Here is a 27,976-nt window from a genome sequence, read left to right as displayed (position 1 = left end):
AATCCTTTCTGTCTGTTCATGAACCATATCTATCTGTTCCCTCTCTGTTCTTGTGTCTACCTTTTAAACATTACTATGGTGTCCGCTTCCATGACCACCCCTCGTAGTGCATTCCGGTCACCCCACACTCTCTGCAGTTCAAAAAAAAACTTGCCTTACAAATCTTTAAACTTTCATCTTTCACTCTAAATCCATGTCTTCTAGTATTTGACATTTCTACCCCGAGAAAAGGAATATCTAGCCATTCCCCTTATAATTTTTTATATTTCTATCAGCTTCCCTCTCCGTCTCTGAAGGTCCAGAGAAAAGTCTTCCAAATTTGGTCTAACCTTTCCTTTGTAACTATTAGAGACAATATAGACATCATTGTGGTTAAATCTCTTCTGCACACTCTCCAAAGTTTCTATGTCTTTCCTGATGGCCAACCAGAGCAGCATACGATACTTCAAATGTGGTTTAACCAGAGTTTACATAGCTGCATTGTGATTTCCTGACTTTTATGTTTAGTACCCTGACCAATGCGCACAAGCCACATTTACCAATAAGGGCAAACGCACCCTCTGCTGCATTTACCACACTATCCACTTATGTTGCCATTTTTAGGAAGCAATAGACTTGCATCCCAAGGTCCCTCTGTATGGTTGTGTGGACAGGAGTTGGTGTGGACTGGTTGATTTAAAGGACCTGTATCTGTGCTGTATTGCTCCACAACTCTATGAATGCGATTATGTCAATTTCTCACAGGTTCCTGCCATTTATTGTATACTTTCCTCTCATATTTGACCTTCCAAAAAGAGCCACCTCAAATTTATCTAGATTAGGGCTCCATCTGCCATTTCTCTGTCTAAATTTCTAACCCATCTATTTCCTGCTGAATCCTTTGAAGATCTTCCACACTATTACCAATTTTGCCAAATTTTGTCTCATCTGCAAACTTATTACTCAGATCCATTCCACCTTCATCCAAGTATTTGATATATATTTCTAATAATTGAGGTCCTTGCAAACACCACTGGTCACAGACTTCCAGCAAGAATCATCCTGCTCCATCATTACCAACCCTGTCTTCTATGATCAAGCCAATTCTAGATCTAATTAACCAACTCACCAAGGATCCCATGGAATTTAGTTAGCCAACTGTCAAGGACCTTGTCCAATGTCTTCTGTAAATCCACATATAAAGCATCCACTGCCCCAGTCTCATTAGTCATCTTCGCCATTTTTCAAAATGCTCAAATTTGTGAGAAAGGGCCTTCCATATACAAAGCCATGCTGACTGCCCCTAGTAGGTTGATATTTTTCCAAACGTGAGCCAATCCTCTCCCTGAGAATCTTGAATAATTTCCCTACCGCTAATATGAGGCTTACTGTCCTATAATTTCATGGTTTATCCCCGTTGACTTTTTTAAACAGCTCCCACAGTCCAATGACATACACGTTAGTAGGTTAATTGGTCACATGGGTATATTTTAAGTTAAAAGTAAATTTTTTTAGCAAACTACGTGTGTGTCACCGTATACTACCCTGAGATTCATTTTCATGCAGGCATTCACAGTAGAATAAGGAAATGTAATGGAATCAATGAAAAACTACTCCGAAATAAAACCCAGTGTGCAATAGAAGACAAACTGTACAAATACAAATGACAATAATATATAAATAGTACAGAGAACATGAGTGGTACTTGGGTGAAGCACGCCCAAGCACCAGAAGGGCATGTTAGTATGCTGTGTCTGTCAATGAAAAATGAAAATGAACTTGCTGCTGCAGAAACTCCATAGGTCAGGCAGCATTTGTGAGGGAAAGGACAACATTTCAGGTTGAGATAAGTCAACCTTTCCTTTCCCTCCACAGACACTGCCTAACCTGATGAATTCCACCAGCAGTTTGTTTTTGATCTTGACTCCAGCACCTGCTGCCTCTTGTGTGTCTGGGCACCATTTGCTGTTCTCCTTGGTGAGGCCTTTGGGGAAGGCTTATCGCAGTGATCCACTCCCACCAGAAAGAGGCACTCAGCTTGATCTGAGGCCGAGACGCAAGAAGGCTCATGGCTGTCCATTTCCAGCTCACTCTCTCTATTTTCTGCTTTCCTTTACCAGATTGACACCCTGGCTGCCGAGTACCCAGCTATTACCAATTACCTCTACTCCACATACCATGGACAGGTGAGCATGACGGAGGCTTTTCTTGGCTTTTATTTGCCAAATTCCTCTGACCTTGTGACCAAGACTTGCTGAGCTCTATTTCTACTTTTCAGGAGCATGACTTGGATTTCAACGATCATGGAATAATGGTGCTGGGATGTGGACCATACCATATTGGTAACTTAAAGCAGAGTTGAATTGCCATTCCTTACAGTTTCATTCTCGACCTAATCCCTTGGGTTTTTGCCAACTCGTACTACTGAAGTTGATCAAGACCATGAGATGTAGGAGCATAATTAGGCCATTCATCTCATCAAGACAACTCTCATTCCATCATGGTAGACTTATTATCCTTCTCAATCTCATTCTCTTGCCTTTTCCCTGTAACCTTTGACTTCCTTACTAAACAAGAACTTTTTAACTTCCACTTTAAACGTACCCAATGACTTGGCTTCCACAGCTGTCTGTGGCAACAGTTCAGGATCAGTTACTCCTCAGCCACTAGGCTCTTGAACCAAAGGGGGTAACTTTACTCAACTTCACTTGTCCCATTACTAACCTCTTCCCACCACCCATGGACTCACTTTCAAGGGTTTTTCATCGCACATTCTCAATATTTATTGCTTTTTTATTATTATAAAAGATCATCCTTGTATTCTGAGGCTGTGCCCTCTGGTCCGAGACTCCCACACTATAGGAAACATCCTCTGCACGTACACTCTATCCGGGCCTTTTGATATTTGATAAGTTTCAATGAGATCTCCTCTTATTCTTCTTAACTCCAGCAAGTACGGGGCCAGAGCCATCCAACGCTCCTCACACGTTAACTCTTTCAATTCTGGGATTATTCCCATGAACCTCCTCTGGTTCCTCTCCAATACCAGCATACCTTCTTTTAGATGAAGGACATGAAACTGTTTACAATACTCCAGATGTGGTCTGACCAATCCTTTATAAAGCCTCAGCATTACCTCCTTGTTCTTATACTCTAGTCATCTCAACATGAATGCTAACATTGCATTTTCCTTCCTTACCACTGTCTCAATCTACAAATTAACCTTTCGGAAATTTACAGTTCCCTGATAAACTCTGTGTACCCATTAAAATGGTGAAGCTCACTCTCTATAGCTGGAACCTCTCTTGATTGAGTGACAATGTCACTGCTTGGAATCCATGATAGTCAGCAGTGGCTTCCATTCCCATCATTACCTCTGGAAACCCCAGACACTGCCCTACTGCTTATCTGCTAACAGCCCTGAATTGGCTTTAACTGCTCATGACACCCAGTTGTTCTAAGTTCTAGCCTGCAAAACATTCAGCTTTGAAACCATTTTCATCTGTCCCTGCCTCGGCCTTCATGGGCTCAACGCACTATTCTGGTTGAGACAGCTAGAGGATTGTGGGTATATTTAAGGTGGAGTTTGATAGGTTAGTGAGCCCATCAAAGGTTACGGGGAAAAGGCTTGACAAGTAGATGTTTGGATGTTTTCAGTAGTGTGAGTGTCATGAACAGTGGGACATAACTGTAAAATAAGGGGCTAGCCATTCTTCTCTCATATTGATCAGTTGGCCTGAGCGGCCCTGGTAGCCTACTTCAGCTCCATTTTTCGCTCATGTAGTGCACCAATGACCTAAATGTCTGCTAACATTTTCTCCCTAGCCTCCCTACTGTCTTGTTCTATGATTGGCTATTGAAGGAATGTACCCCATTTGCCACCTTCAACGTACACTGGAACTGCAAGCTCACTCTGTTCCTCAATAATCCCGAGGGCTGTCCTACACTTACTGGACCTCCTAAAATGTATCAATGGCACTTAAAAACATTTACTTAGGTCTGCCGTTTCCCTGCCCCCTTTTCCAGCTGATCAGCAGCATTCTGTGGACATCCTCCTCAGATCTTCCCCCACCGCTATCATCCTGAAGACCTCATTTTCTTTATGTGATCCGTGACCCTGCTTCCCTCCCCCTCCCCAAGAACACTGCTCCCTCTCCCGACCCTCTGAGACCTTCACTCCCTCACTCCAGCTTTAATAAGTTCACTGTCCTGTTCCATATCCCTGAAGACTTCTCTGCCTCATCCTCTCCCATCCTGAAAAATTCACACACTCACCATCACTGCTCCCACCCCCTTGAGGACTTTTCACAGACCCCTCCCTCTCTACCCCACTGAGAACTTCTCTCTCTCCTCCTTTCCAGCAGGTTTTGGGCTCCTGTTGGCCAGACCTGTAACCTCACTGAGGTCTCTGCAAGGGTTAGGTGAATTCTGGTGACTGGTGTCCTGCTGAGAGACTTAGACACATTAAGAGATTGGGCAAAGAAGTGACAGATGGAATACATGTAGGGAAGTGTATGGTCATGCACTTTGGTTGAAGAAGTAAAGGCGTGGTCTGTTTTCTAAACGGGGAGCAAATTCAGACATCGGAGGTGCAAGGGGACTCGGGAATCCAGGTGCAGGATTCCAACATTCCCTGAAGGTTAACTTGCAGGTTGGGTCAGTAGTAAGGAAGGCAAATGCAATGTCAGTGTTCCTTTCTAGAGGACAAGACTATAGAAGTAAGGATGTAATGCTGAGGCTTTGCAAGGTGGATTGTGAGCAGTTTTGGAGAGGGTCCAGAGGAGGTTTACGAGAATATTCCCAGTAATGAAAGGATTAATCCAAAGGGAGTGTATGATGGCTCTGGGCCTGTGCTTGCTGGAGTTTAAAAGAATGAGAGGCAATTTCATTGAAACCTACTGAATATTGCAAGGCCTAGATAGAGTGGTCGAATCTGGGACTAGAGGGCACAGCTTCAGAATACAAGATGTCCCTTTAGAACAGAGATGAGGGGAAATTCTTTCAGCTAGAGAATGCTGAATGTGTGGAATTCATTACCACAAACAACTGTGGAGGCCAAATCATTGGGTATATTTAAAGCAGATGTTGATCGTTTCTTGATTAGTAAAAGCTTCAAAGGTTAAGGGGTAAGAGACAGGAGAATGGGATTAAGAGGAAAACTCAGCCATGATCAAATGGTGGAAATGTCTCGATGGGCCAAATGGCCTAATTCTGCTTCTATGTCTTATGGTCTTATAGTCTTCCCTTCAGCACAAATAGTAGCAATTTCTGGGTAACTTAACTGAAGTCTCTGAGGTGATTTGTTGTAAACATGAAGTGGTTGAACATTCAGTATTAATATGACCCATATTGTCTCTGCTGTTCTTCCTTGTTGCCATTAATGGACAAGCTACAAGCTGTGTGTCTTGTTAGGCAAGGACAGTTCACTCTGGGTTCTTCCCTTCCCACGCTGTTGTGCGTCTTTTTTTTTTTTCCTGAGTTTCTTTTTATTTCAAACATTTTAAAGAGAGAGAAAACATGTGCGTGTCTCCATGTGAGAACAAGAGCGTGTGTCCGTAATAATCTTTCCAGTACTTTATAACACGTCATGTCTGAACGAAACACTGCACTGCTGCACCTAGTTCCCTCTGCCCCCGAGGGGATTGGTAACAAACATGTGCTGAACCTGTCTGCTATTCAGAGGAAGTCCACATCCTCTGGGCTAATGTACGACACAATGTTTCTAGGATCCCTGCCCTGCATAGCCCTTTTTCTTGGTTTTCCGTGATATCCCTTGACCTTGAAACGCATTGTAGATTCTCCACTCAGCATACTGAGGAGTCGGGGGGTGGGGTAGGCAAGTCCTGCTTCATATCCCATGATGGGGACACGGGGGATTAAATCCCAGCAGACCCTGAGGAGAACGATGAGGGCAACCCATGGAATCATACCCACCTTGGCATACATGCTGCTTCCTGCACACACATGGAGCCCAGTGACTCCTGCTAGAGATCAGGATTGTTGTTTTCCAGGTAGCAGCGTGGAATTTGACTGGTGTGCCGTCTCCAGCATCCGTACCCTGCGGCAACTCGGCAAGAAGACAGTGGTCGTAAACCACAATCCCGAAACCGTCAGCACTGATTTTGATGAGTGTGACAGGCTCTACTTTGAGGAGCTCTCACTGGAAAGAATCCTGGACATCTACGAACAAGAGGTAAGACAGCAACAGCTCTTCACCCAGAGCACTGTTACCAACTGGCCTTTTTAGTGCTCTCCTGCACTGTTACAATGACATCACATCTTCTGGGCTAAAGATCAAATATTTCAAATTTACATTGCTCACTCTTCTATTTCTGACAGTATCAAAAGTGACTAGTTTTTTTTTATTGGCTTGACTTTTCTTCCTCCTGTGGTGTATCCTGGTCTATGGAAAATGTCCCCAGTGCTTTCCTATTCAAAGCATGTATTAGAGATTCAGAAGCTTAATGTGATAATTATGGCTGCATTTTCATTTCGTCTCACCTATCACGATATTTCCTTTCTTCTACACACTTGAACCCTACATTCTCTGTGACGGAGCAGTCCCAATCAGTACTGGGCCCCGGTGTTATACAGCAACAGATCCATCTCCACCAGTACTATACTAAACACAGTGACAGACCCGTCCCCATCCCCATCCCCACCAGTACTATACCCCAGTGTTACACAGTGACAGACCCGTCCCCACCAGTACTGTACCCCAGTGTTATACAGTGACAGACCCATCCCCACCAGTATTGTTCCCGTATTACAGTGACTGACCCATCCCCACCGGTACTGTATCCCCGTGTTACACAGTGATAGACCGTCCCCACCAGTACTGTACCTGTGTTACACAGTGACAGACCCATCCCCACCAGTACTGTACCCCAGTGTTATACAGTGATAGACCCGTCCCCACCAGAACTGTACCCCAGTGTTACACAGTGACAGACCCGTCCCCACCAGTACTGTACCCCAGTGTAACACAGTGACAGACCCATCCCCACCAGTACTGTACCCCAGTGTTATACAGTGACTGACCCATCCCCACCAGTACTGTACCCCAATAATACACAATGACAGACATGTTCTCACTAGTACTGTACCACAATGTTACACGGTGACAGGCCTGTCCGTGTCAGTACTGTCGTCTAGCGTTACAGAGGGACAGACCTATCCCCATAAGTAATGTTCCCCAGTGTTATACACAACAGTTCCATCCCCACCAATGATATATAGTGACAGACCTGTTCCCACTGGTAGCATGTTGCTAATTTTGAACAGATCAAGATTCAGTTTAACCTTCACTGAAGCTTGCAGGACCTCCCATGTTTTCCTGTCTCTCATTGACTATATGCCCTATATGATCTGTTGTGTGGGTTTGCAGTGCATTGAGCAGTGGGTTACTGAGCTATTGGAATTGTGACTCGTTTTTCTCTCAGGAGTGCAGAGGCTCCATTATTTCAGTGGGTGGGCAGATTCCAAACAACCTGGCCCTCCCCTTGTACAAGTACGGTGTGAACATCCTGGGCACCAACCCGAAGCAGATCGACCGGGCCGAGGACCGCTCCACCTTCTCTGCGGTGCTTGATGAGCTCCTGGTGTCCCAGGCCTCGTGGACAGCCGCCAATACCCTGGTAAGTAATCACCACAACATCTGATGGGAAGTCATGCGTGGTTAATGAGTCAGGCTCTCCGGGGAAAGTGCCCCTCCTGTTCTTGATCCCTGATACAGTAACTCATCAGTTCCCTACCAGCTCCCAGCCAGCAATCTCACCAGTCCCCTATTGTCTTCCTGTGTCCCTGCACCTTCTCTCTCCCACGCCTAGCAACTTCCCTTCGGTTATTTTTGTACTTAACCCGCACAGAGGGTCATTGAGTGGCCAGTTAACCTTATCCACACGTTACTGGGACGTGGAAGGAGACCATGGTATGCAGTGAAAACCCACTCGGTCGCAGGGGTATCGTGCAAACGGCACACGCAGACCGACCTGAGGTCAGGAGTGAACCCGTATTGGTGAAGTTTTGGGGAGGTAGCTTTACCAGCTAAGCCATTGTATGGCCATGTTTATCCCTCCCCCACTGACCTCAGTGACCCTCTCTGAACCCCCAATCTATTCCCAAATTTTAATCTCACTAACCCCTTTACTGAATCTGTGTCTCACTGTTCTCTTCTACCTAATCGTTATCACATTCCCAAATCCCTAATGTCACTGCTCTCCAGTCCCAAATCCCCAATCTCACTGCCCCTACTCTTGAATCCTTAATTTCTCTGCCTCCTTTTTTAATGTCACTCTGTCGATTGAAGCAGTCTACCAGTGAATCTGTAGTCACCTGTTACTGATGAGGTGAGCCCTGCACTACTCCGTGCCAGAGAGATGCATGGTGTGGGCAAGTAGTCCTTTTATTGATCTGGTGTCTTTCCTTTACCAGGAAGATGCACTGTCCTTTGCGGAGTCTGTCGGATACCCCTGCCTGTTGAGGCCGTCTTACGTCCTAAGGTACGGTAACTGGTCTTTCTGGGCTTAGGATTCCACTTGGTGTATGACAGAGCTATTGGCTTCATTTTATGGAAGAAGCTGAACATCTAAACTCTGGTGTGGAATAACAATTTAGTAAAGGTTGATTCTTAGTTTCTTAGTCTTCCTTCAGTTAGTCCTGATGAAGGGTCTCGACCTGAAACGTCGACTGTACCTCTTCCTAGAGATGCTGCCTGGCCTGCTGCGTTCACCAGCAACTTTTATGTGTGTTTCTTAGTATGCTTGCTTGTTAGTAGTCTTGAATTCATACAGCGTTGGAAACAAGCCCTTCAGCCCATCTGATCCATGCTGGCCAAGATGCCCATGTAAGATAGTACCAATTCAAAGTTCAAAATGAATTTATTATCAAGGTACACATATGTTACCATATTCTACGCTGAGATACGTTAACTGGCTGGCATCCACAGTAGAACAAATAAATACAACAGAATCAGTGAAAAACTCCACACAAAGACCAGCAAATAACCAATATGCAAAAGACAATCTACACAAATACAATAATAATAATCATAGTAAAACATAATTAAATAAATAATACTGAAACCATGAGTAGTAGAGTCCTTGAAAGTCAGTCCATAGGCTGTTTAGTCAATTCAGTGTTGGGGTGAGTGAAGTTATCCACGCTGGTTCGGGAGCCTGATGGTTGAAAGGTAATAACTTCCTGAACCTGATGGTGTGGGTCCTGAGGCTTCCCGATGACGGCAGTGAGAAGAGAGCATGGCCTAGATGGTGGGAGCCCTTGCTGCTTTCTTGTGGTAGTGCTGCTTATAGATGTGCTCACTGGTAGGGAGGGCTTTTCCTGTGATGGATTGGGCTGTATCCACTACTTTTTGTAGGCTTTTCCATTCTAGCACATTGGTGTTTCTACAGTAAGCTGTGATGCATCTGGTCAAGATACACCGTGCATCTATAGAAGTTTGTCAAAGTTTTAGATGACATACGGAATCTGTGCAGAGCCTAAGAATTGGCAACGTTTTGCCCATATCCTTCTACCTGCCCTACCCATGTACCTGCCCAACTGTCTTTAGACATAAAACCATAAAATATAGGACCAGAATATGGCCATTTGGCCCATTGAGTCTGCTCGGCCAGTCATCGTAGCTGATCCAATTTTCATCTTAGCCTAATCTCCTGCCTTCCTGTATCCCTTCTTGCTCTGACCAATCAAAAATCTATCAAACTCTGCCTTAAATATACATAAAGATCTGGCCTCCACAGCTGCCAGAGGCAAAGAATTCCACAGATTCACCACTCTCTAGCTGAAGAAATTCCTCCTCATTTCCTTTCTAATAGGACCCTCCTCTTAATGAGGCTGTGTCCTCTGGTCTTGGATTCTCGCATCATTGGAAACATCCTCTCCACATCCACTCTATCAAGGCCTTTTACTACTCAATAGGTTTTAATGAGGTCACCCTGCATTCTTCTGAATTCCAGTGAATACAGGCCCAAGACATCAAACCCTCTTCATATGACAATCCATTCAATCCTGCAATCATTTTTGTGAACCTCCTTTGAACCTTCTCCAGTTTCAGCTCATCCTTTCTAAGATAAGGGTCCAGACCTGTTCACAACAGTCCAAGGGAGGCTTCACCAGTGCTTTATAAACTTTCAACATTACATCCTTGCTTTTATATTCTAGTTCTCCTGACATGAATACTAACTTTGCAGTTGCCTTCCTCACCACAGACTCAACCTGCAAATTAGCTTTTAGGAGTTATGCACAAGGACTCCCAAGTCCCTTTGCACCTCAGTTTTTTGTATTTTCTCTCCATTTAGAAAATAGTCATCCCTTTCATATCTTCTACCAAGGTGCATGACCATATACTTCCCAACACTGTTCTTGTGGTGGCTTGATAAGCAGCCTCATGTGTGGCATCTTGTTAAAGGCCTTCTGAGAATCCAGTTAATGCAACATCAACTGATTCTTCTTCATCTATCCTGCTTGTTACTTCTTCAAAGAGTTCCAATAGATTTGTCAGACAAGATTTTACCTTGAAGAAACTGTGCTGACTACAGCCTATTTTATCATGTGCCTCCAAGTACCCTGAGCTCAGCCTTAATAATCAACTCCAACACCTTCCCAACTACTGAGGTCAGACTAACTATTTTCAGTACAGGTCCACAATCCCTTATCTGAAATCCCTGGGGCCAGTTGCATTTCGGAATTCAGAATTTTTCGGATTTCAGACCCCCCCGCCGATACCAAAAAACACGTATGCTCGAGTTCTTTATTTAACCTGTCTTAGTGCAGTGGACTTTAGGACCTGGCGGCGCACCAAACCTATGCACATCCTCCTGTATACTTTAAATCATCTCTAGATTACTTATAATACCTCATACAATGTAAATGCTATGTAAATAGTTGTTATACTGTACTGTTTAGGGAATAATAGAACATAGAACAGTACAGCACAGTACAGGCCCTTCGGCCCACAATGTTGTGCCGACCCTCAAACCCTGCCTCCCATATAACCCCCCACCTTAAATTCCTCCATATACCTGTCTAGTAGTCTCTTAAATTTCACTAGTGTATCTGCCTCCACCACTGACTCAGGCAGTGCATTCCACGCAACCACTCTCTGAGTAAAAAACCTTCCTCTAATATCCCCCTTGAACTTCCCACCCCTTACCTTAAAGCTATGTCCTCTTGCATTGAGCAGTGGTGCCCTGGGGAAGAGGCGCTGGCTATCCACTCTATCTATTCCTCTTAATATCTTGTATACCTCTATCATGTCTCCTGTCATCCTCCTTCTCTCCAAAGAGTAAAGCCCTATCTCCCTTAATCTCTGATCATAATACATACTCTCTAAACCAGGCAGCATCCTGGTAAATCTCCTCTGTACCCTTTCCAATGCTTCCATAGTGAGGTGACCAGAACTGGACACAGTACTCCAAGTGTGGTCTAACCAGAGTTTTATAGAGCCGCATTATTACCTCACGACTCTTACGCTCTGTCCCTCGACTTATGAAAGCTAACACTCCATAAGCTTTCTTAACTACGCTATCTACCTATGAGGCAACTTTCAGGGATCTGTGGACATGTACCCCCAGATCCCTCTGCTCCTCCACACTACCAAGTATCCTGCCATTTACTTTGTACTCTGACTTGGAGTTTGTCCTTCCAAAGTGTATCACCTCACACTTCTCCGGGTTGAACTCCATCTGCCACTTCTCAGCCCACTCCTGCATCCCATCAATGTCTCTCTGCAATCTTTGACAATCCTCTACACCATCTACAACACCAGCAACCTTTGTGTCCTCTGCAAATTTGCCAACCCACCCTTCTACCCCCACATCCAGGTCGTTAATAAAAATCACAAAACGTAGAGGTCTCAGAACCGATCCCTGCAGGACACCGCTAGTCACAACCCTCCAAACCGAATGTACTCCCTCCACCATGACCCTCTGCCTTCTGCAGGCGAGCCAATTCTGAATCCACCTGGCCAAACTTCCCTGGATCCCATGCCTTCTGACTTTCTGAATAAGCCTACCATGTGGAACCTTGTCAAATACCTTACTAAAATCCATGTAGTTCACGTCACTGCACTACCCTCATCTATATGCCTGGTCACCTCCTCAAAGAACTATATCAGGCTTGTTAGATACAATCTACTCTTCACAAAGCCATGCTGACTGTCCCTGACTATCCTTACTACCTTTTTTGAACAAGGGGACAACATTCGCCTCCCTCCAGTCCTCTGGTACCATTCCTGTGGACAACGAGGACATACAGATCCTAGCCAGAGGCTCAGCAATCTCTTCCCTCGCCTCGTGGAGCAGCCTGGAGAATATTCCGTCAGGCCCCAGGACTTATCCGTCCTAATGTATTTTAACAACTCCAACACCTCCTCTCCCTTAATATTAACTTGCTCCAGAACATCTATCTCACTCATATTATCCTCACCGTCATCAAGTTCCTTCTCATTGGTGAATACCAAAGAGAAGTATTCATTGAGGACCTCGCTCACTTTCACAGCCTCCAGGCACATCTTCCCACCTTTATCTCTAATCGGTCCTACCTTCACTCCTGTCATCCTTTTGTTCTTCACGTAATTGAAGAATGCCTTGGGGTTTTCCTTTACCCTACTCGCCAAGGCCTTCTCATGCCCCTTTCTTGCTCTTCTCAGCCCCTTCTTAAGCTTTCTTGCTACCCTATATTCCTCAATAGACCCATCTGATCCTTGCTTTCTAAACCTCATGTATGCTGCCTTCTTCCACCTGACTAGATTTTCCACCTCACTTGTCACCCATGGCTCCTTTGCCCTACCATTCTTTATCTTCCTCACCAGGACAAATTTATCCCTAACATCCTGCAAGAGATCCCTAAACATCGACCACATGTCCATAGTACAGTTCACTGCAAAAACATCATCCCAGTTCACACCTGCAAGTTCTAGCCTTATAGCCTCATAATTTTCCCTTCCCCAATTAAAAATTTTCCTGTCCTCTCTGATTCTGTCCTTTTCCATGATAATGCTAAAGGCCAGGGAGCGGTGGCCACTGTCCCCCAGATGCTCACCCACTGAGAGATCTGTGACCTGACCTGGTTCATTACCTGGTACTAGATCTAGTATGGCATTCCCCTTAGTTGGCCTGTCAACGTACTGTGACGGGAATCCGTCCTGGACACACTTAACAAACTCTGCCCCATCTAAGCCCTTGGAACTAATCAGGTGCCAATCAATATTAGGGAAGTTAAAGTCACCCATGATAACAGCCCTGTTATTTTTGCACCTTTCCAAAATCTGCCTCCCAATCTGCTCCTCTATCTCTGCTGCTACCAGGGGGTCTATAGAATACTCCCAATAGAGTAACTGCTCCCTTCCTGTTCCTGACTTGCACCCATACTGATTCAAAAGAGGATCCTGCTACATTACCCACCCTTTCTGTAGCTGTAATAGTATTCCTGACCAGTAATGCCACCCTTCCTCCCCTTTTCCCCACCTCTCTATCCCTTTTAAAGCACTGAAATCCAGGAATATTGAGAATCCATTCCTGCCCTGGTGCCAGCCAAGTCTCTGTAATGGCCACTACATCGTAATTCCATGTATATATCCAAGCTCTCAGTTCATGACAAGAAAAAAATTTATTTCCAACAAAAACATTCAATAAAACATAAAAATATACAGCTTCAAATGAACTGAATCAAACACATGGTAAATGACTTATTGGAATAAATGTAGAACGTCACTGTCACTATAAAACTTCAGTAACTTGTCTTTCTGTTTATTTAAATCATATACAGTGGTACTTCTGACACCATATTCTTCAGTAAGATGCCACACAGACACACCACGATCAAGCTTCTGCAATAACTCCACTTTCTGCATTATTGATAATGAAACAGATGCTTCCTTTTCTTTTTGTCATTGTTACCCATAGGGGTATCTGCAGCTCTTTTTGCCATTTTCACAGTGAAGTTAAACACAAAGTCAACAGTGAACACAAAATATCAGCAAACAGCAATTGCACGTGTAACCAGTACGAGCGCTGAGCCACAACTGACGTCTGGCGGTCTCTGCTAGTGCTGCCACATCACACCTGAGTGACGTCAGCTGTTGGCGAAAAGAACTTTGTTTCTTGGAGCTTTTTGGATTTCAGAATTTTGGATAAAGGAATGTGCACCTGTACTATTTGCCTTTCCTATGATATGTCTTGTATTTAAATATAAGCAGCTCAGGACACTAGTCGCACCATGTTCAACCTTTTGACTTAGTTTGAGGTCTTACCAACATCTACCTCCACAACCTCACCACTAACTGTTCTGCCATTCTGATTCCCATTCCTCTGCAACTCTAGTTTAAACCTCACTGTGCAGCATTAACAAACCTTCCCACTAGGATATTAGTCCCCCTCCAGTTCCGGTGTAAACCTTCCCTTCTATGCAGGTCTCACCTTCCCTGGAAGAGAGTCCAATGATCCAAAACTCTTTTGCCCTCCCTCCTACACCAACTCTTTAGCCACATATTAAACTGCATAGTCTACCTATTTCTGGCCTCACTAACATGTGGCATGGGTAGCAATCCGGAGATCACAACCCTGGAGGTCCTGCCCTTTAACATAGCACCTCACTCCCTGAGCTCCCTAAGCAGAACCTCTTCACTCATCCCACCATGTCATTGGTAACTACAAGGACCACGACCTCTGGCTATTCACCCTCCCATTTAAGAATGCTGAGGACTCGATCCGAGATATGCCGGAGCCTGACATCCGAGAAGCAACATACCATCCCGGAATCTCGTTCTCACCCACAGAACCTCCTGTCCATTCCCCTAACTAATGAATCCCCTATCACCACAGCATGCCTCTTCTCCTCCCTTCCCTTCTGAGTCACAGAGGTGGCCTCTGTGCCAGAGATCCTGTGACTTTCCTCTGCCAGGTCATCCCTCTGACAGCATCCAAAGTGATATTCCTGTTGTTGAGGGGGATGGCCACTGGGGTACTCTGCACTGGCTCCTTAACCCCTTTCCCCTTCCTGACTGCCACCCAGTTTCCTGTCTCCTGCACCTAGGGTGTAACTACCTCTCTGTATGTCTTATCTATCACCCCCTCAGCCTCCCGAATGTTCCGATGTTCATCCAATTCCTGCTCCAACGCTTTAATACGGTTTGTTAGAAGCTGTAGTTCGATGCATTTCTCGCAGTTGTAGTCATCAGAGACACTGGACGTCTCCCTGCCTTCCCTCACGCGAGAGAGAGAGAGAGAGAGAGATATCTCTCCCCCCTCTACCTCTCCCTCACCCCCCTCTATCTCTCTCTCACCCCCCCACCATCTGCACAGAGGATTTTGGACAGATCATGAAGATTGTTCTGGTTCAAATGCAGAGAATAACATTTAGAGCTTTAGACCTACACTTCCCAGGCTCTGTCAAATCCAGCTTTGATCTCATGGATTTGAAGTCATGAGTTAAGAAACTCAAGTCCTTGAGTATGTAGGACTAATTTGGTGCTATTTAAGGAGCCAACAAGGCTGTTGAATGGTAAAAGCTCAGTGATTTCTGTGTAAACAATTTTTAAAATATTTTTGATGAAATCCATACTAAGCTGTGTCTGGCTACACAGGATGTTAATGAGATTCCAAAGTACAAATTGATAAAATTGAGACATACATAGGTTCATGTGCATTTCCATCCATTGTCAATGCTGAAGGATTTCATTACACACTTCTTATTGAACATAGAACACTACCATACAGTACAGCCTTTCGGCCCATGATGTTGTGCCAACTTCTTAACCTACTTGAAGATCAATCTAACCCTTCCCTACTGCATAACCCTTCATTTCTCTATCACCCATGTGCCCAGCTAAGGGTATCGGCCTCTACCGCCACCCCTGGCAGGGCGTTCTATGCACCTACCTCTCTATGTGGGGGGAAAAAAACCTCTGACATCTTCCTTATACTTTCCTGCAATCACATTAAATTTATGCCCCCTTGTATGAGCCATTTCCGTCCTGAAATGTTAACTTCAGTAGATGCTGAGAACTTGTAGGAAAGCTATGGACATCCACTGGATCTGAGATTGCTTTCAAGTCTTACGTGTTGCTTCTGGCATGTGTGCTTCAGACAGGCTGCGCCAAAGGGCAGAAACATCCAGCTATCATAGACCATGGTAATCAGTTTGTTATTTTCACATGTACTAAGGTACAGTGAAAAACTTTGTTTGCGTGTCATCCATACATCACGTAAGTACATTGAGGTAGTGCAGGGGAAAGCAATAACAGAATGCAGAATAAAATGTTACAGTTACAGAGAAAGTGCAGTACAGGGAGGTAATACGGTGTGAAATCTAGCAAGGTAGATGGTGAGGTAAGATTAGATTATGAGAACACTCAGTCCTCGTTTATTGTCATTTAGAAATGCATGCATGCATTAAGAAATGACACAATGTTCCTCCAGAGTGACATCACAGAAAAACAGGACAAACCAAAGACTAACACTGACAGAACCACATAATTATAACATATAGTTACAGCAGTGCAAAGCAATACCATAATTTGATGAAGAACAAACCATGGGCATGGTAAAAAAAAAGTCTCAAAGTCCCGAGTCGATCGACTCCCGAGTCCCCAATAGCAGGCGGCAAAAGGGAGAAACTCCCTGCCATAAACCTCCAGGCACCGACAACTTGCTGATGCCTTGGAAGCAGCCGACCACAGCCGACACTGAGTCCATCCGTCCGAAAACTTCGAGCCTCCAATCAGCGTTTCCAATACAGCCTCCCGAGCACCATCCTCTGCCGAGTGCCTTCAACTTCACCCGGCTGCTGAAACAAGCAAAGCTGAGGATTTGGGGCCTTCTCTGGAGATTCCAGACCAGCGGCAGCGAAGCAGGCATTTCAGAAGTTTCTCCAGATGTTCCTCTGTACTCTCACGTCTGTCTCCATCAAATCAGAATTGTGCACGGTCCCCTACTTGACAGATAACAGACATCACCACCAAAGTGGCCGCGCGCGCTGCGTCGCGCTGCCATCTTCTCCTCCTCCTCCTCCTCAATCTTAGTATACAAGGGAACTGTTCAATATCATATAAAAGCAAGGTGGAAGCTGTCCTTGAGTCTGGTGGTAGGTTTTTATCTGCTACCCATTGGAAGTATGGTGAAGAGTGAATGTTCAGGGTGGGAACAGTCTTTGAAGATCCCTGTAATATAACACCAGTTTATAAATAAAGAACCAAAACAATTGAACAAGAAATATTATCTTTGCTATGTACAACCTTGGTCTGATTGCAGATTAAATTCATCCTCTGATCCTTTTAAACCTCTGCCCTCTACTATTAAATACCTCTGTTATAGGGCAAAGTTTTCTGCTATCTCCCTGTGCAAATATTTGGGTGTTCACCTTGACAACAGACTTGACTGGAAATCTAACTGCTTACAAGAAGGGGATGAGCAGACTCTATTTTCTAAAGAAGATGAGGTCCTTTTATGTGTGCAGCAGGATGTCAGAGATCTTTTACCAATCTGTGTAGCGAGTGCAGTCTTTGTGGCTTCATTATGGGAGAGCAGCATCGGTGCTGGTGATGCAAAAAGACTAAAGAACTCATCAAAAAGGCTGGATCCGTCCTTAGCTACAACTCTGACTCTTTTGAGTTCATGGTAGAGGGGAGGTCACTAAACAAACTGTTATCCATTATGGACAATCAGGCACATCCTCTCCATGACCTACTGAATAAGCAGTGGAGCACCCTTTCAAGCAGACTCTTTCAGCTCCCCGTCACAAGGATTGTTACAGAAAATCTTTCCTACCAAATGCAATAAGCACATACAACAGTTCATCTCTGTGTGACAGGAGAACACACATCATAGTACAATAGTCTCTGTTTCGCTGTTTAGTACATTATTATTGCATATTGGTAAATTATGATGAAGGTTGAGAGGGGATCTGATTGAAACATATAAGATTATTAAGGGATTGGACATGCTGGAGGCAGGGAGCATGTTCCCGCTGTTGGGTGAGTCCAGAACCAGAGGCCACAGTTTCAGAATAAGGGGTAGGCCATTTGGAACGGAGTTGAGGAAAAACTTTTTCACCCAGAGAGTGGTGAATATGTGGAATGCTCTGCCCCAGAAGGCAGTGGAGGCCAAGTCTCTGGATGTTTTCAAGAAAGAGATGGATAGAGCTCTTAAAGATAGCAGAATCAAAGGTTATGGGGATAAGGCAGGAACTGAATACTGATTGTGGATGATCAGTCACGATCACAGTGAATGGCGGAGCTGGCTCGAAGGGCCGAATGGCCTACTCCTGCACCTATTGTCTATTATTATTGTGTATATGATTATTCTGTATTTATTATTAGTTAAGTCTGGACACTGCTAAGTGTGTTTTTAAATGTTGCTGCTGTAACAAAAGAATTTCTCACTTGGGATCAATAATGTATTCTTCTTATTATTAAGCCACTTTAATTTTGCATAAACCATGATCAGGGACAGCTAGGTAGGAGTGTTAGTGCCAGATGTGGACACATTGGGAGGAGTTGCTGAATGATCTCAGGACTGGTCCCTGAGCCCCAGTGCCAACGCGGAGACGTTTGGTGTTGATATTTGTTTGTTTTCTTCCAGCGGCTCAGCAATGAATGTGGCGCACGACGCCGGTGAGATGAACAGGTTCCTGGCGGAGGCTGCCCGCGTGTCTCAGGTACTTGTTCTCGGTCTGGCCCTCCCACTTCTCCTCCTCCCTGTGCTGTTTGTGATGCTACAATCAGTCAGCGAGAACAACCCGCAGCTTCACTTGTTTGTGCCCGGAATGTGTCAGAAGTGATTTTCTCTGTGAAATTATTTGTTCTGCCCAGTTCTGAAGAGATCTCCAGCAATTGTTTGGTAAAATGAGACTCACAAAATACAGGCAGCTGGCTAAAGCTCCAACCTATCTGCACCTTCCTTGTAGCCTGTGGAAGCCTGGGAGTCTAAGTACTGCTAGAAGCAGAGGTTATCAGGAAGACTTGGTTGAAGGGAAACAATCCAGGCAATCAAACAGTATTTGGGAGGCAAAGATGCAGGTGAAAGAGTTGTGGGAATGCCCAGAATACTGGATAGTGTGTTACCTGGCGAGGACTTGTCAGTGGTGATATTCCCAAGTGCTGCTGCCCTGCTTCTCCTTGGAGAAGGGTTTGGAGGTGCAATAGGCATTGACTAGTGAGTTCAATAGCTTCCATATCTGCAGCCAATGATAGGAGATATGATGTCGACGGTGGTGGATGGTTTGCTGATCAAGGCCCTGTCCTAGTTTAGACTCCATATTAGGCCTGACCAGTGTCTTATACAACTTCAACATAACATCCCAACTCCTGTACTCATTACTATGATTTATGAAGGCCAATGGGCCAAAAGCTTTCTTTACAAACCTGTCTGGCCTGTGACACCACTTTCAAGTAATTGTATCCGCATATCCTTCTGTTCTACCGCACTCCTCAGTGCCCTCCCACTCACCATGTAAGTCCTACCCTAGTTTGTCCTCCCAAAGTGCAACACCTTACACTTGTCTGCATTAATTTCCATCTGCCATTTTTTCAAACTGGTCCAGATCCTGCTGAAAGCTTTGATAGTCTCCCTAGTTGTCCACTATGCTCTCAATCTTGGCATCATCCACAAATTTGCTGATCCAATTTCCCACATTATCATTCAAATTGTTGATATAGAATGATAGAGAATGTATGTGGCTTTAGTAAGATCTGTGTTGGACTATGGAAATATAGCATATGGATCAGCAGCTAGGTCTCTTATAAGGAAACTTGATGTGATTCAGGCTCAGGCTTTGAGAGTGTGCAGTGGGGCTTTTTAAAACATCACCAGTATCAGCCCTACAGGTAGAAGTGGGAGTCATGCCTTTGGAACTAAGAAGGATGCAATTATGGCAAACTACTGGGCTAATTTGCAGGGGCACAATGATTCTCACCCTGCAAAAGGAGTGTTGCAGGAGTGCTGGGAAAACGGGAGGTTTCAGAGGGATAACTTTAGTCGGCTAGGGAATGATATTGCGAAAGAATGTGGAGTATTTGATCTGAGGATAAGTCCTTCAGTAGTTTACCTGGTTGTAGCTCCATGGAAGATTGTATGACCTGACATAGACTGGCATTTGTTAGAGGTAAAAAGGAAAGGAAAATATAAAACTGATTTGGTAAGTGCGTTTAACTGTCATGTGATGGAAAAGTATAGTGATTATACTCAGATTTATACGGATAGTGCTAAGGAACCTGAAACAGGAGTGACGGGGTTTGGGGTGGCTATACCAGCAAAAGAAATTGGAATTAGCAGAAGAACATCTGATAAGTTAGGGATGTATACAGTGGAGCTGCTGGCAGCTTTGGTTGCATTGTGATGGGTGGAGAAAACTAGACAAGTCAAAGTGTTGATATGCTCAGATTCATCCTCAGTTCTAGCAAGTTTAAGGTCTTTTCACTCAAACAGTTGGCAAGATATACTTTATGAAGTCCTTCAGTCAGTCACAAGAATTGTAAATCAGGGAGGTCAAGTAAAATTTTTATGGGTTCCAGCACATGTAGGGGTGAAGGGGAATGAGAGGGTGGATGAGTTGGCAAAGAGGGTGTTAAAGAAAGAAGATATAGAAATGTATATTAGTATCAGTAAAGCAGAGGTTAAGTGTGTAATCTGGGAAAAAATCAACCAAATGGGGCAAGAAAGATGGGACAGGGAGGGGAAAGAGAGGCATTTATATCAAATACAAAAAAATGTTGCAGGTACTAGGGTGGGTAGTGGATACAGAAGAGAGGAAACTATGTGGATTAGGTTAGGGCTGGGGCACTGTGCATGAAACAAAACATTGAAAATGATAGGGAAACACCAGACAGGATTGTGTGAGGAATGTCAGGAAGAGAAGTCAATAGAACATGTAGTTCGGAGTTGCAGGAAGTATGGGATACAGAGAGAGATGATGATAATCAATCTAAGGGAATTGGAGGTGCAGGAATTCACATTAAAAGGGTTGCTGGGCATGGGTGAGAGAGCACAGGTCAGGGTATTTTTAGCTTTCTTACGGGATACAGGGGTTTTTTATAGGATATGGGATATGATGGATAAACAGGAATAGGGTACTAGGATGACCAAAGATGGGAGGATAAAGTGTAGGTTAGGGTATATGTGTGTGTGTGTGTGATTAGGTGAAGGGATTTAAAATGTAAGTCTTATTGCACACAGTGGAGCAGAAAGTGGCAGTAATGCACCATTAAGCTGGGAGCCAACTGCTGTAGGACAAGACGGTGAAGAAGAAGAAGATTGTTGATATAATGACCAGCACCATTCCCTGCAGCGCACCTGCTAGTCACAGGCCTCCAGTCAGAGAGGCAACCATCTACTAACACTCTCTGGCTTCTCCTGCAAAGCCAGTATCTAATCCAATTTACTACCTCATCTTGAATGCCAAGCAAGCGACTGAACCTTCTTGACCAAATACCCATGTGGGATGTTGTCAAAGGTCTTGTCCATATAGACAACTTTCACTGCTTTGTCTTCTTCAACTTTCCTGGTAACTTCCTTGAAATACTCTAAGATTAGTTAGACATGACCTACCATGCACAAAACTATGCTGACTATCCCTAATCAGCGCCAATCTATCTAAATACTTAGTCTTTCTTAAACACCAGAATAACATTGGCTATCTTCCAGTCCTCTGGAATGTCACCTGTTGCTAAGGATGATTTAAATATCTTTGTAGGGCCCCTGTAATTTCTGCACTTGCCTCCCATGGGGTCTAAGGGAACAGCTTATCAGGCCCTGGTAGTTTATCTACCCATTTGCCCAAAGATGGCAAACACCACCTCCTCTATAATCTGTATGTGGTCCATGACCTCACTGTTGCTTTGCCTCACCTCTGTGGACTCTGTGTCAATCTCCCAAGTAAACAAGAAATTCATTTGAGGTCTCTCCCATCTTGGCTCCATGCACAATGTCCGGAGGACTAATTTTGTCCCTATTTATCCTTTTGCTCTTAATGTATCTGTAGAAGCCCTTGGGATTCTCCTTCACCTTGTCTACTAGAACAACCTCACGCCTTCTTTCAGCCCTCCTGATTTCATTCTTAAGTATTATCTTGCATTTCTTATACTCTTCAAGTACTTCATTTGCTCCTTTCTGCATATACTCTTTTTTTAAACCAGGGCCTCAATACTTTTCAAATACCTAGGTTACTTAAACCTATTATCATTGCCTTTTATTCAGACAGGAACAAACAAAGTCTGTTTTCTTAACATTTCACTTTTGAATGCCTTCCACTTACCACGAGTACACCTTTGCCAGAAAACAACCTGTCCCAATCCTTACTTCCCAGGTCCTTTCTGATAGCATCAGTATTAGCCTTTCTCCTATTTAGAATCTCAACCCACGGACCATATCTATCCACCTCCATAATTATGTTGAAACTAATGACATTATGATCACTAGATGCAAAATGTTCCCCTAACCAAAGGGTGGTAAATCTGTGGAATCCATTGCCATAGATGGCTGTGGAGGTTAAGTCATTAGGTATATTTAAAGTGGAGGTTAATAGGTTCTTAATTAGTAAGGGCATCTAAGGTTATGGGGAGAAGTTAGGAGAATGGGGTTGAGAGGGATAATAAATAGCAGACCAGACTCAATGGGCTGAATGGCCTAATTCTACTTGTTTATCTTAATGTTTTATGGTCTAAACCAAATACATTCTGAATTGGGCCAACTGAATCTTCTGAAGCCCTTGAATTATAACCATATAGCAATTACAGCATGGAAACAGGCCATTTTGGCCCTTCTAGTCCGTGCCGAACTCTTACTCTCACCTAGTCCCACCGACCTGCACTCGGCCCATAACCCTCCATTCCTTTCCTGTCCATATAGCTATCCAATTTAACTTTAAATGACAACATTGAACCTGCCTCAACCACTTCTGCTGGAAGCTCATTCCACACAGCTACCACTTTCTGAGTAAAGAAGTTCCCCCTCATGTTACCCCTAAACTTTTGCCCTTTAACTCTCAACTCATGTCCTCTTGTTTGAATCTCCTCCACTCTCAATGGAAAAAGCCTATCCACGTCAACTCTATCTATCCCCCTCATAATTTTAAATACCTCTATCAAGTCCCCCTTCAACCTTCTACGTTCCAAAGAATAAAGACCCAACTTGTTCAACCTGTTCCGAAGAATAAAGACCCAACTTGTTCAATTCTGAAATAACTGCAGATAAATAATGTTCCCATATCGAGGATCACAACTAGAGCATCCCCCACTCTCAGTCACATTGTGGGGGTTGGTGGAAGTCCTGAGGGTGCGTTGCAAGGTCAAGAAAGACGAAACATCACTCTGTTCCATCCAGTCCTGCCACTACTGTCCAGGAGATGACTGCACAACCGGTAGTTGCCATTAGTCTTCAGCTGAGGCTCTGTCCTCCCTGGTTGCTTCATAACTCTGCTGAGCTGGACACTCTACCCTGGTTGAAACTTGGCACTGCTGATGCTCACCCTTTAGAGATACTCATTGCTGAGGAGCTGGAACGAAGCTGGAGAACGGGCCTGGCACTGGAGAGGGAATACTCCCATTCTCAGCTGACTGTTTGACAACACACGGTAAGAATCGATGCTGCTCACACAAACACATCTCTTCTGTTTCTCGCAGGAGCATCCAGTTGTCATCACTAAATTTGTTGAAGGTGCCCGAGAGGTTGAAGTTGATGCTGTTTCGAAGAACGGAAAGGTAAGAAAGTGACTGACTGAATCAGTGTGAAATCTATGCATAATAGCGATGGCCTGGTAGCTTAGCGGCTATCATGGTGCTATTACAGAGCCGGCAGCCCAGGTTCAATTCTCACTCCAGTCTGTAAAGACTTTTTATGCTCTTGTCATGACCGTGATGGATTTCCTCCTGATGATTTGGTCTCCTCCCACATTCCAAAGACGTACAGGTTAGTGGGTTAATTGGTCACAATTGGGCAGCTCGGGCTCGTTGGGGCAAAAAAGCCTGCTACTGTGCTGTATCTCTAAATAGAAAGTTTTGTTTTACTTGTGAATGCTGCTTATCAGGATTAGATCTATAATTAGGTTGTGGAATAGTTCGGTGTTGAGGTGAATGAAGTTATCTACGCTGGTGCGGGAGCCTGATGTTGAAGGGTATTAATATGGTCAGCGAGAAGAGAGCATGGCTTGGATGGTGGGGGTCCTTGATGATGGATGCTGCTTTCTTGTGGCAGTGCTTCTTGCAGATGTGCTCAATGGTGAGAGGGCTTTTCCTGTGATGGACTGCACTGTATCCACTTCTTTTCCGCTGCTTGCTTCATTTAAAAAAAAAAAATTCTATATCTGTCTGTTTCCATCTATCACCCACCTGCCTCTGCCTTCCAAATCCATCCCATACCCTCCTCCACCTGGCTCCATCGGCCTTCATACCTCACACCCCTTCAGTTCACCAATCACCCCTCCCCATCTCTTCCTACTAGCCATAACTCTCTCACTCCTCAGAACTAAAGGTATCAACAATTCTGTCCCCCAAACAAATGCAGATCGACCCTTTGAATTCCTCTGTTAGATTGTCTGGTCCTGTTCAAGAGGTAGTTGTAGGCTTTCGACCCAACAATGATCTATACTTCTAAGTCAGTCTTGTTTGCAACTTGGTGGGGGGGCGTGGGGTTTGGGGGAGTCTGGGGGTTGCAGTACTGTTCCCATTAATCTGATGCTTTTCTTTTTCTGGGCAGTAGAGGTCATGGGTTTGGGTACTGCTGTATGTAGGAGCTGCACTAATTGGATATCGGCGGTGGAGAGAAAAGTGTTCAGGTACATGAGAGAAATATATGAATGAAGGATGGATGTTATCAACTTCTTTATTCTGGGTGATATCAAGTTTCTTGAATGTTGTTGGAGCAAATGGAGAGGGTTCCATCACTATCCTGACATGCCTTGCAATTTGAGGAAAGGCTGGGGGCTATCAGGAGGTGTGTAACTTGGCCAAGGGGACTCGAACCGTCACCTGCACTTCCAGCCACAATGCGTACCTTTCTGATCTGGTTGAGTCTTTGGTCAATGATGACCCCTCCCCCCGCAAGATACTGATGTTGACAGATTGAGTGATGCCTTCATTAGCATCCTTCTTTAACTTTGTATCTCCAGAAAATGCATTTTATTAATCTTCAGTGTCAAAGATAAGAGGTTAGATACTGTCCTGTTGGAAATGGTTAGTGTCTGGCACTTCTGGGGTTAAATATTAGCTGGCAATTATCAACCCATATCTGTGCCTACGCCTTTACTGTAAGCAGGCATGAGCTGCTTCATTTCCTAAGCAATATACAGCATGGAGACATGCCCTTCATCCCTCTGGTCCATACCACCCGGGATTGTTTATCCGAACTGGACCCATTTGCCTGCATTTGGCTCACATTCCTGTAAACCTTTTCAATCCATGTATGGTCCAACTGTCATTTAAAAACAGTTGTACCTGCCTCAGCCAGTTCCTCTGGCAGTTTATTCCACATACATTCCATCCTGCGTTTAAAAAAAAACAAAAAACAAATTGCCCTCCAAGTTCTTATTGAATCATTTCCCCCTTACTTTAAACCTCTGTCCCCTAGTTCTTCATTCCTCACCCGGGGAAGAAGATTGAGTGCATTCACCCTGTTTATGGCTCCCATGAAATTACAAAGTTCTACAAAATCACCTCCCAGTCTCCTATGCTCCAAGGAATAAAGTCCTAGCCCATAGTGCCAAGCTGATGTTATATGCAGAAACTTCTGGCACATTGCCTGTAGTGCTGTCCCTTAATTCTTTAAACTCCACCCATAATAAAAAAGATGTGTAATTATTATAATAATGCTGATATTCACTGCCAAGTGAAGCAGCAGGTGATTTTTATATAACCAGGGCAGTGAGATGTTTCACAGGAGAGCACCAGCTTAGCACCAGTGGGATGGTTATGAGAACACATGACTTTAGACGATACGTTTTGAAATCCTCGCAGATTCAGTATTTGGATAGTAGATGGTTACAATAACAATACTATTGAAAATGATGTTATATTTTCAATTGTCCTTTGAAAAGATTAATATTAATAATTTTTGAACAGTTTTTTGAGAATAAATCTCATTTATTTCAATCTGTCTCATTTTTAATAGTAAAATAATGAATACATATAAACAGCAGGACTCATTATTTTTCCTTCAAAAAGTCTAGAATTATCATCACTAATTCTTTAATTACTGATATCCACTCAAAATTACCGTGGCCCACCAGAGAATTATTTTAGAAGATAATACACCAATTCAGGCACAGACTCTCAAAAAGGTTTGCCACCCCTGTCCTAGCCCGTCCAACCTCTCCATATAATTCAGTCCTGCGAGTCCTGGCAGCATCTTTTTTAGTCTTTCCTACAGCATGGTGACCAAACTGAACAAAATATTCCAAGTGCAGTCTCACCAGCATGCTGCTGTTTCTCAATCTTTATACTCCATTCCCTGAATTATGAATGTCAGTGTTCCAAAGGCCAACTCCAACTTTCAGTGAACTATGTGCTTCTACTCCAAGATCCCTCTGTTCTACAGCACCTCCCAGTGCTCTGCCATTCACTGCGAAAGACCTACTTGGATTTGGCTTTCCAAAATGCAACACTTCATACTTACCCGAGTAAGACTTTAGGCCACTTACTCAACTGCATCATCATTAGCCACGAGTGAAGTGCCTGTAGACTGGAGGACAGTGAATGTTGTGCCTTTGTAATTTTTGGTAGCCACCTTCATTGTCCACTACACCACCAATCCTATTGTCATTTGCAAGCTTACTTGAATGTATGTACAATGTTACTCATATTGTGATATAGTTGGCAAACTGCAACGGGCCCAGAGTGACCCATGAGGCACACCACTGGTTAAGTCCTCCACTATCACTCTGCTCTCTACCATCAAGCCGGTTGTGTATCCATTTAGTTAGTTCCCCCTGGATTTTATGCAACCTAATCTACCAGAACAGCCTACCATTTGCAACCTTCTCAAAGGCCTTACTGAAAACTAGCTCTACCACACTGCCCGCATTGACTTTCTTAGTCCATCATCAAAAAACTCAATCAAGTTGATGACATGATCTCCTGCACACAAATCCATGCTGACTACCCCTAATTGACCCATCTTTCAACATGTATATGTATCTTATCCCTTAGAATCCTCTCCAGTAACTTACTTACAGGTGTTTAGACTTATTAATCTGTAGTTCTAGGCATTTTCTTTGCCACCCTTCTTAAATACAGGCACAGCATTCATTGCTCTACAATCTAATGGCAGTTCATCCATGGCTAACAATGATGCAGATATCTTAGTCAGGGCTTCTGCTATTTGTTTTTGAGCTTCCCATAGTGTTCTTGGGTATACCTAGTCAGGCCCTAGAAATTGATCAGCCTTCATACCTTTTAAGACATTCAGCACCTCGTCTGTGAACCCAATTGAGCACAGTATTAACATCTTGAATAACAAACAAGATTATATTGTGCCCCCTTGTAAATTACAGACTAGATTGCAATGCCTTATACTGTCACGGTCATAGAATTAGTAACAGGCAGCCACCCAGGGTGTCATGGGTTTGCGTCTCTGCTGGACTGTGTCCTCTCCAAGGCACGAGCCTGGCTGAGAACCTTTGAAGAACCAACTGTTGCCCATGAAGCAGGCTCCCCCTCCCCACGTCACTGATGTAGTCAAAGAGTCCAAGGGAAGGGCAAGCGCCGATACAGCTTGGTACTAATGTCGTCACAGAGGTTGCCAGAGTGAAGTTGTAAACAACATCAAACTGCCTTAGGGACCCCAGCTGTGGATTTCTTCTTCAGGGCTTATGCCGAAGCTTTTCCCATGGCTGGGTATGGCCACAAGGCAGCGCAGAGGCTTAAAATTTGAGTTTTCCTTCTCTTAGGTGGACTGCCGTCCAAGGCTGATGAGCCCCACCTGCCCAAAAGTCATAGAATTATACAGCACAGAAACAGGCAAATCAAGATGCCTATGTACACTATTTCCCCATA

The 27,976-nt window shown here is 44.2% G+C and overlaps 1 protein-coding gene across 1 annotated transcript in view; it reads left to right on the top strand.

The window, feature by feature from the left end:
- Positions 1–27,976, top strand: part of cps1 (carbamoyl-phosphate synthase 1, mitochondrial) — a 191,616-nt gene that overhangs the window by 123,453 nt on the left and 40,187 nt on the right. Inside the window, exons 23-29 of the mRNA XM_072261156.1 lie at positions 2,100–2,165; positions 2,258–2,321; positions 5,991–6,172; positions 7,422–7,616; positions 8,413–8,480; positions 18,576–18,651; positions 23,612–23,689. Of these exons, the coding sequence (XP_072117257.1) occupies positions 2,100–2,165; positions 2,258–2,321; positions 5,991–6,172; positions 7,422–7,616; positions 8,413–8,480; positions 18,576–18,651; positions 23,612–23,689 (729 nt within the window). The remainder of the gene's footprint in view (positions 1–2,099; positions 2,166–2,257; positions 2,322–5,990; positions 6,173–7,421; positions 7,617–8,412; positions 8,481–18,575; positions 18,652–23,611; positions 23,690–27,976) is intronic.

The sequence above is a fragment of the Mobula birostris genome, chromosome 6 (assembly GCF_030028105.1).
Source record: "Mobula birostris isolate sMobBir1 chromosome 6, sMobBir1.hap1, whole genome shotgun sequence".
NCBI lineage: Eukaryota > Metazoa > Chordata > Chondrichthyes > Myliobatiformes > Myliobatidae > Mobula > Mobula birostris.
The sequence above is the reverse complement of the archived record's forward strand: the minus strand, read 5'-3'. Positions and strand labels throughout refer to the sequence as shown.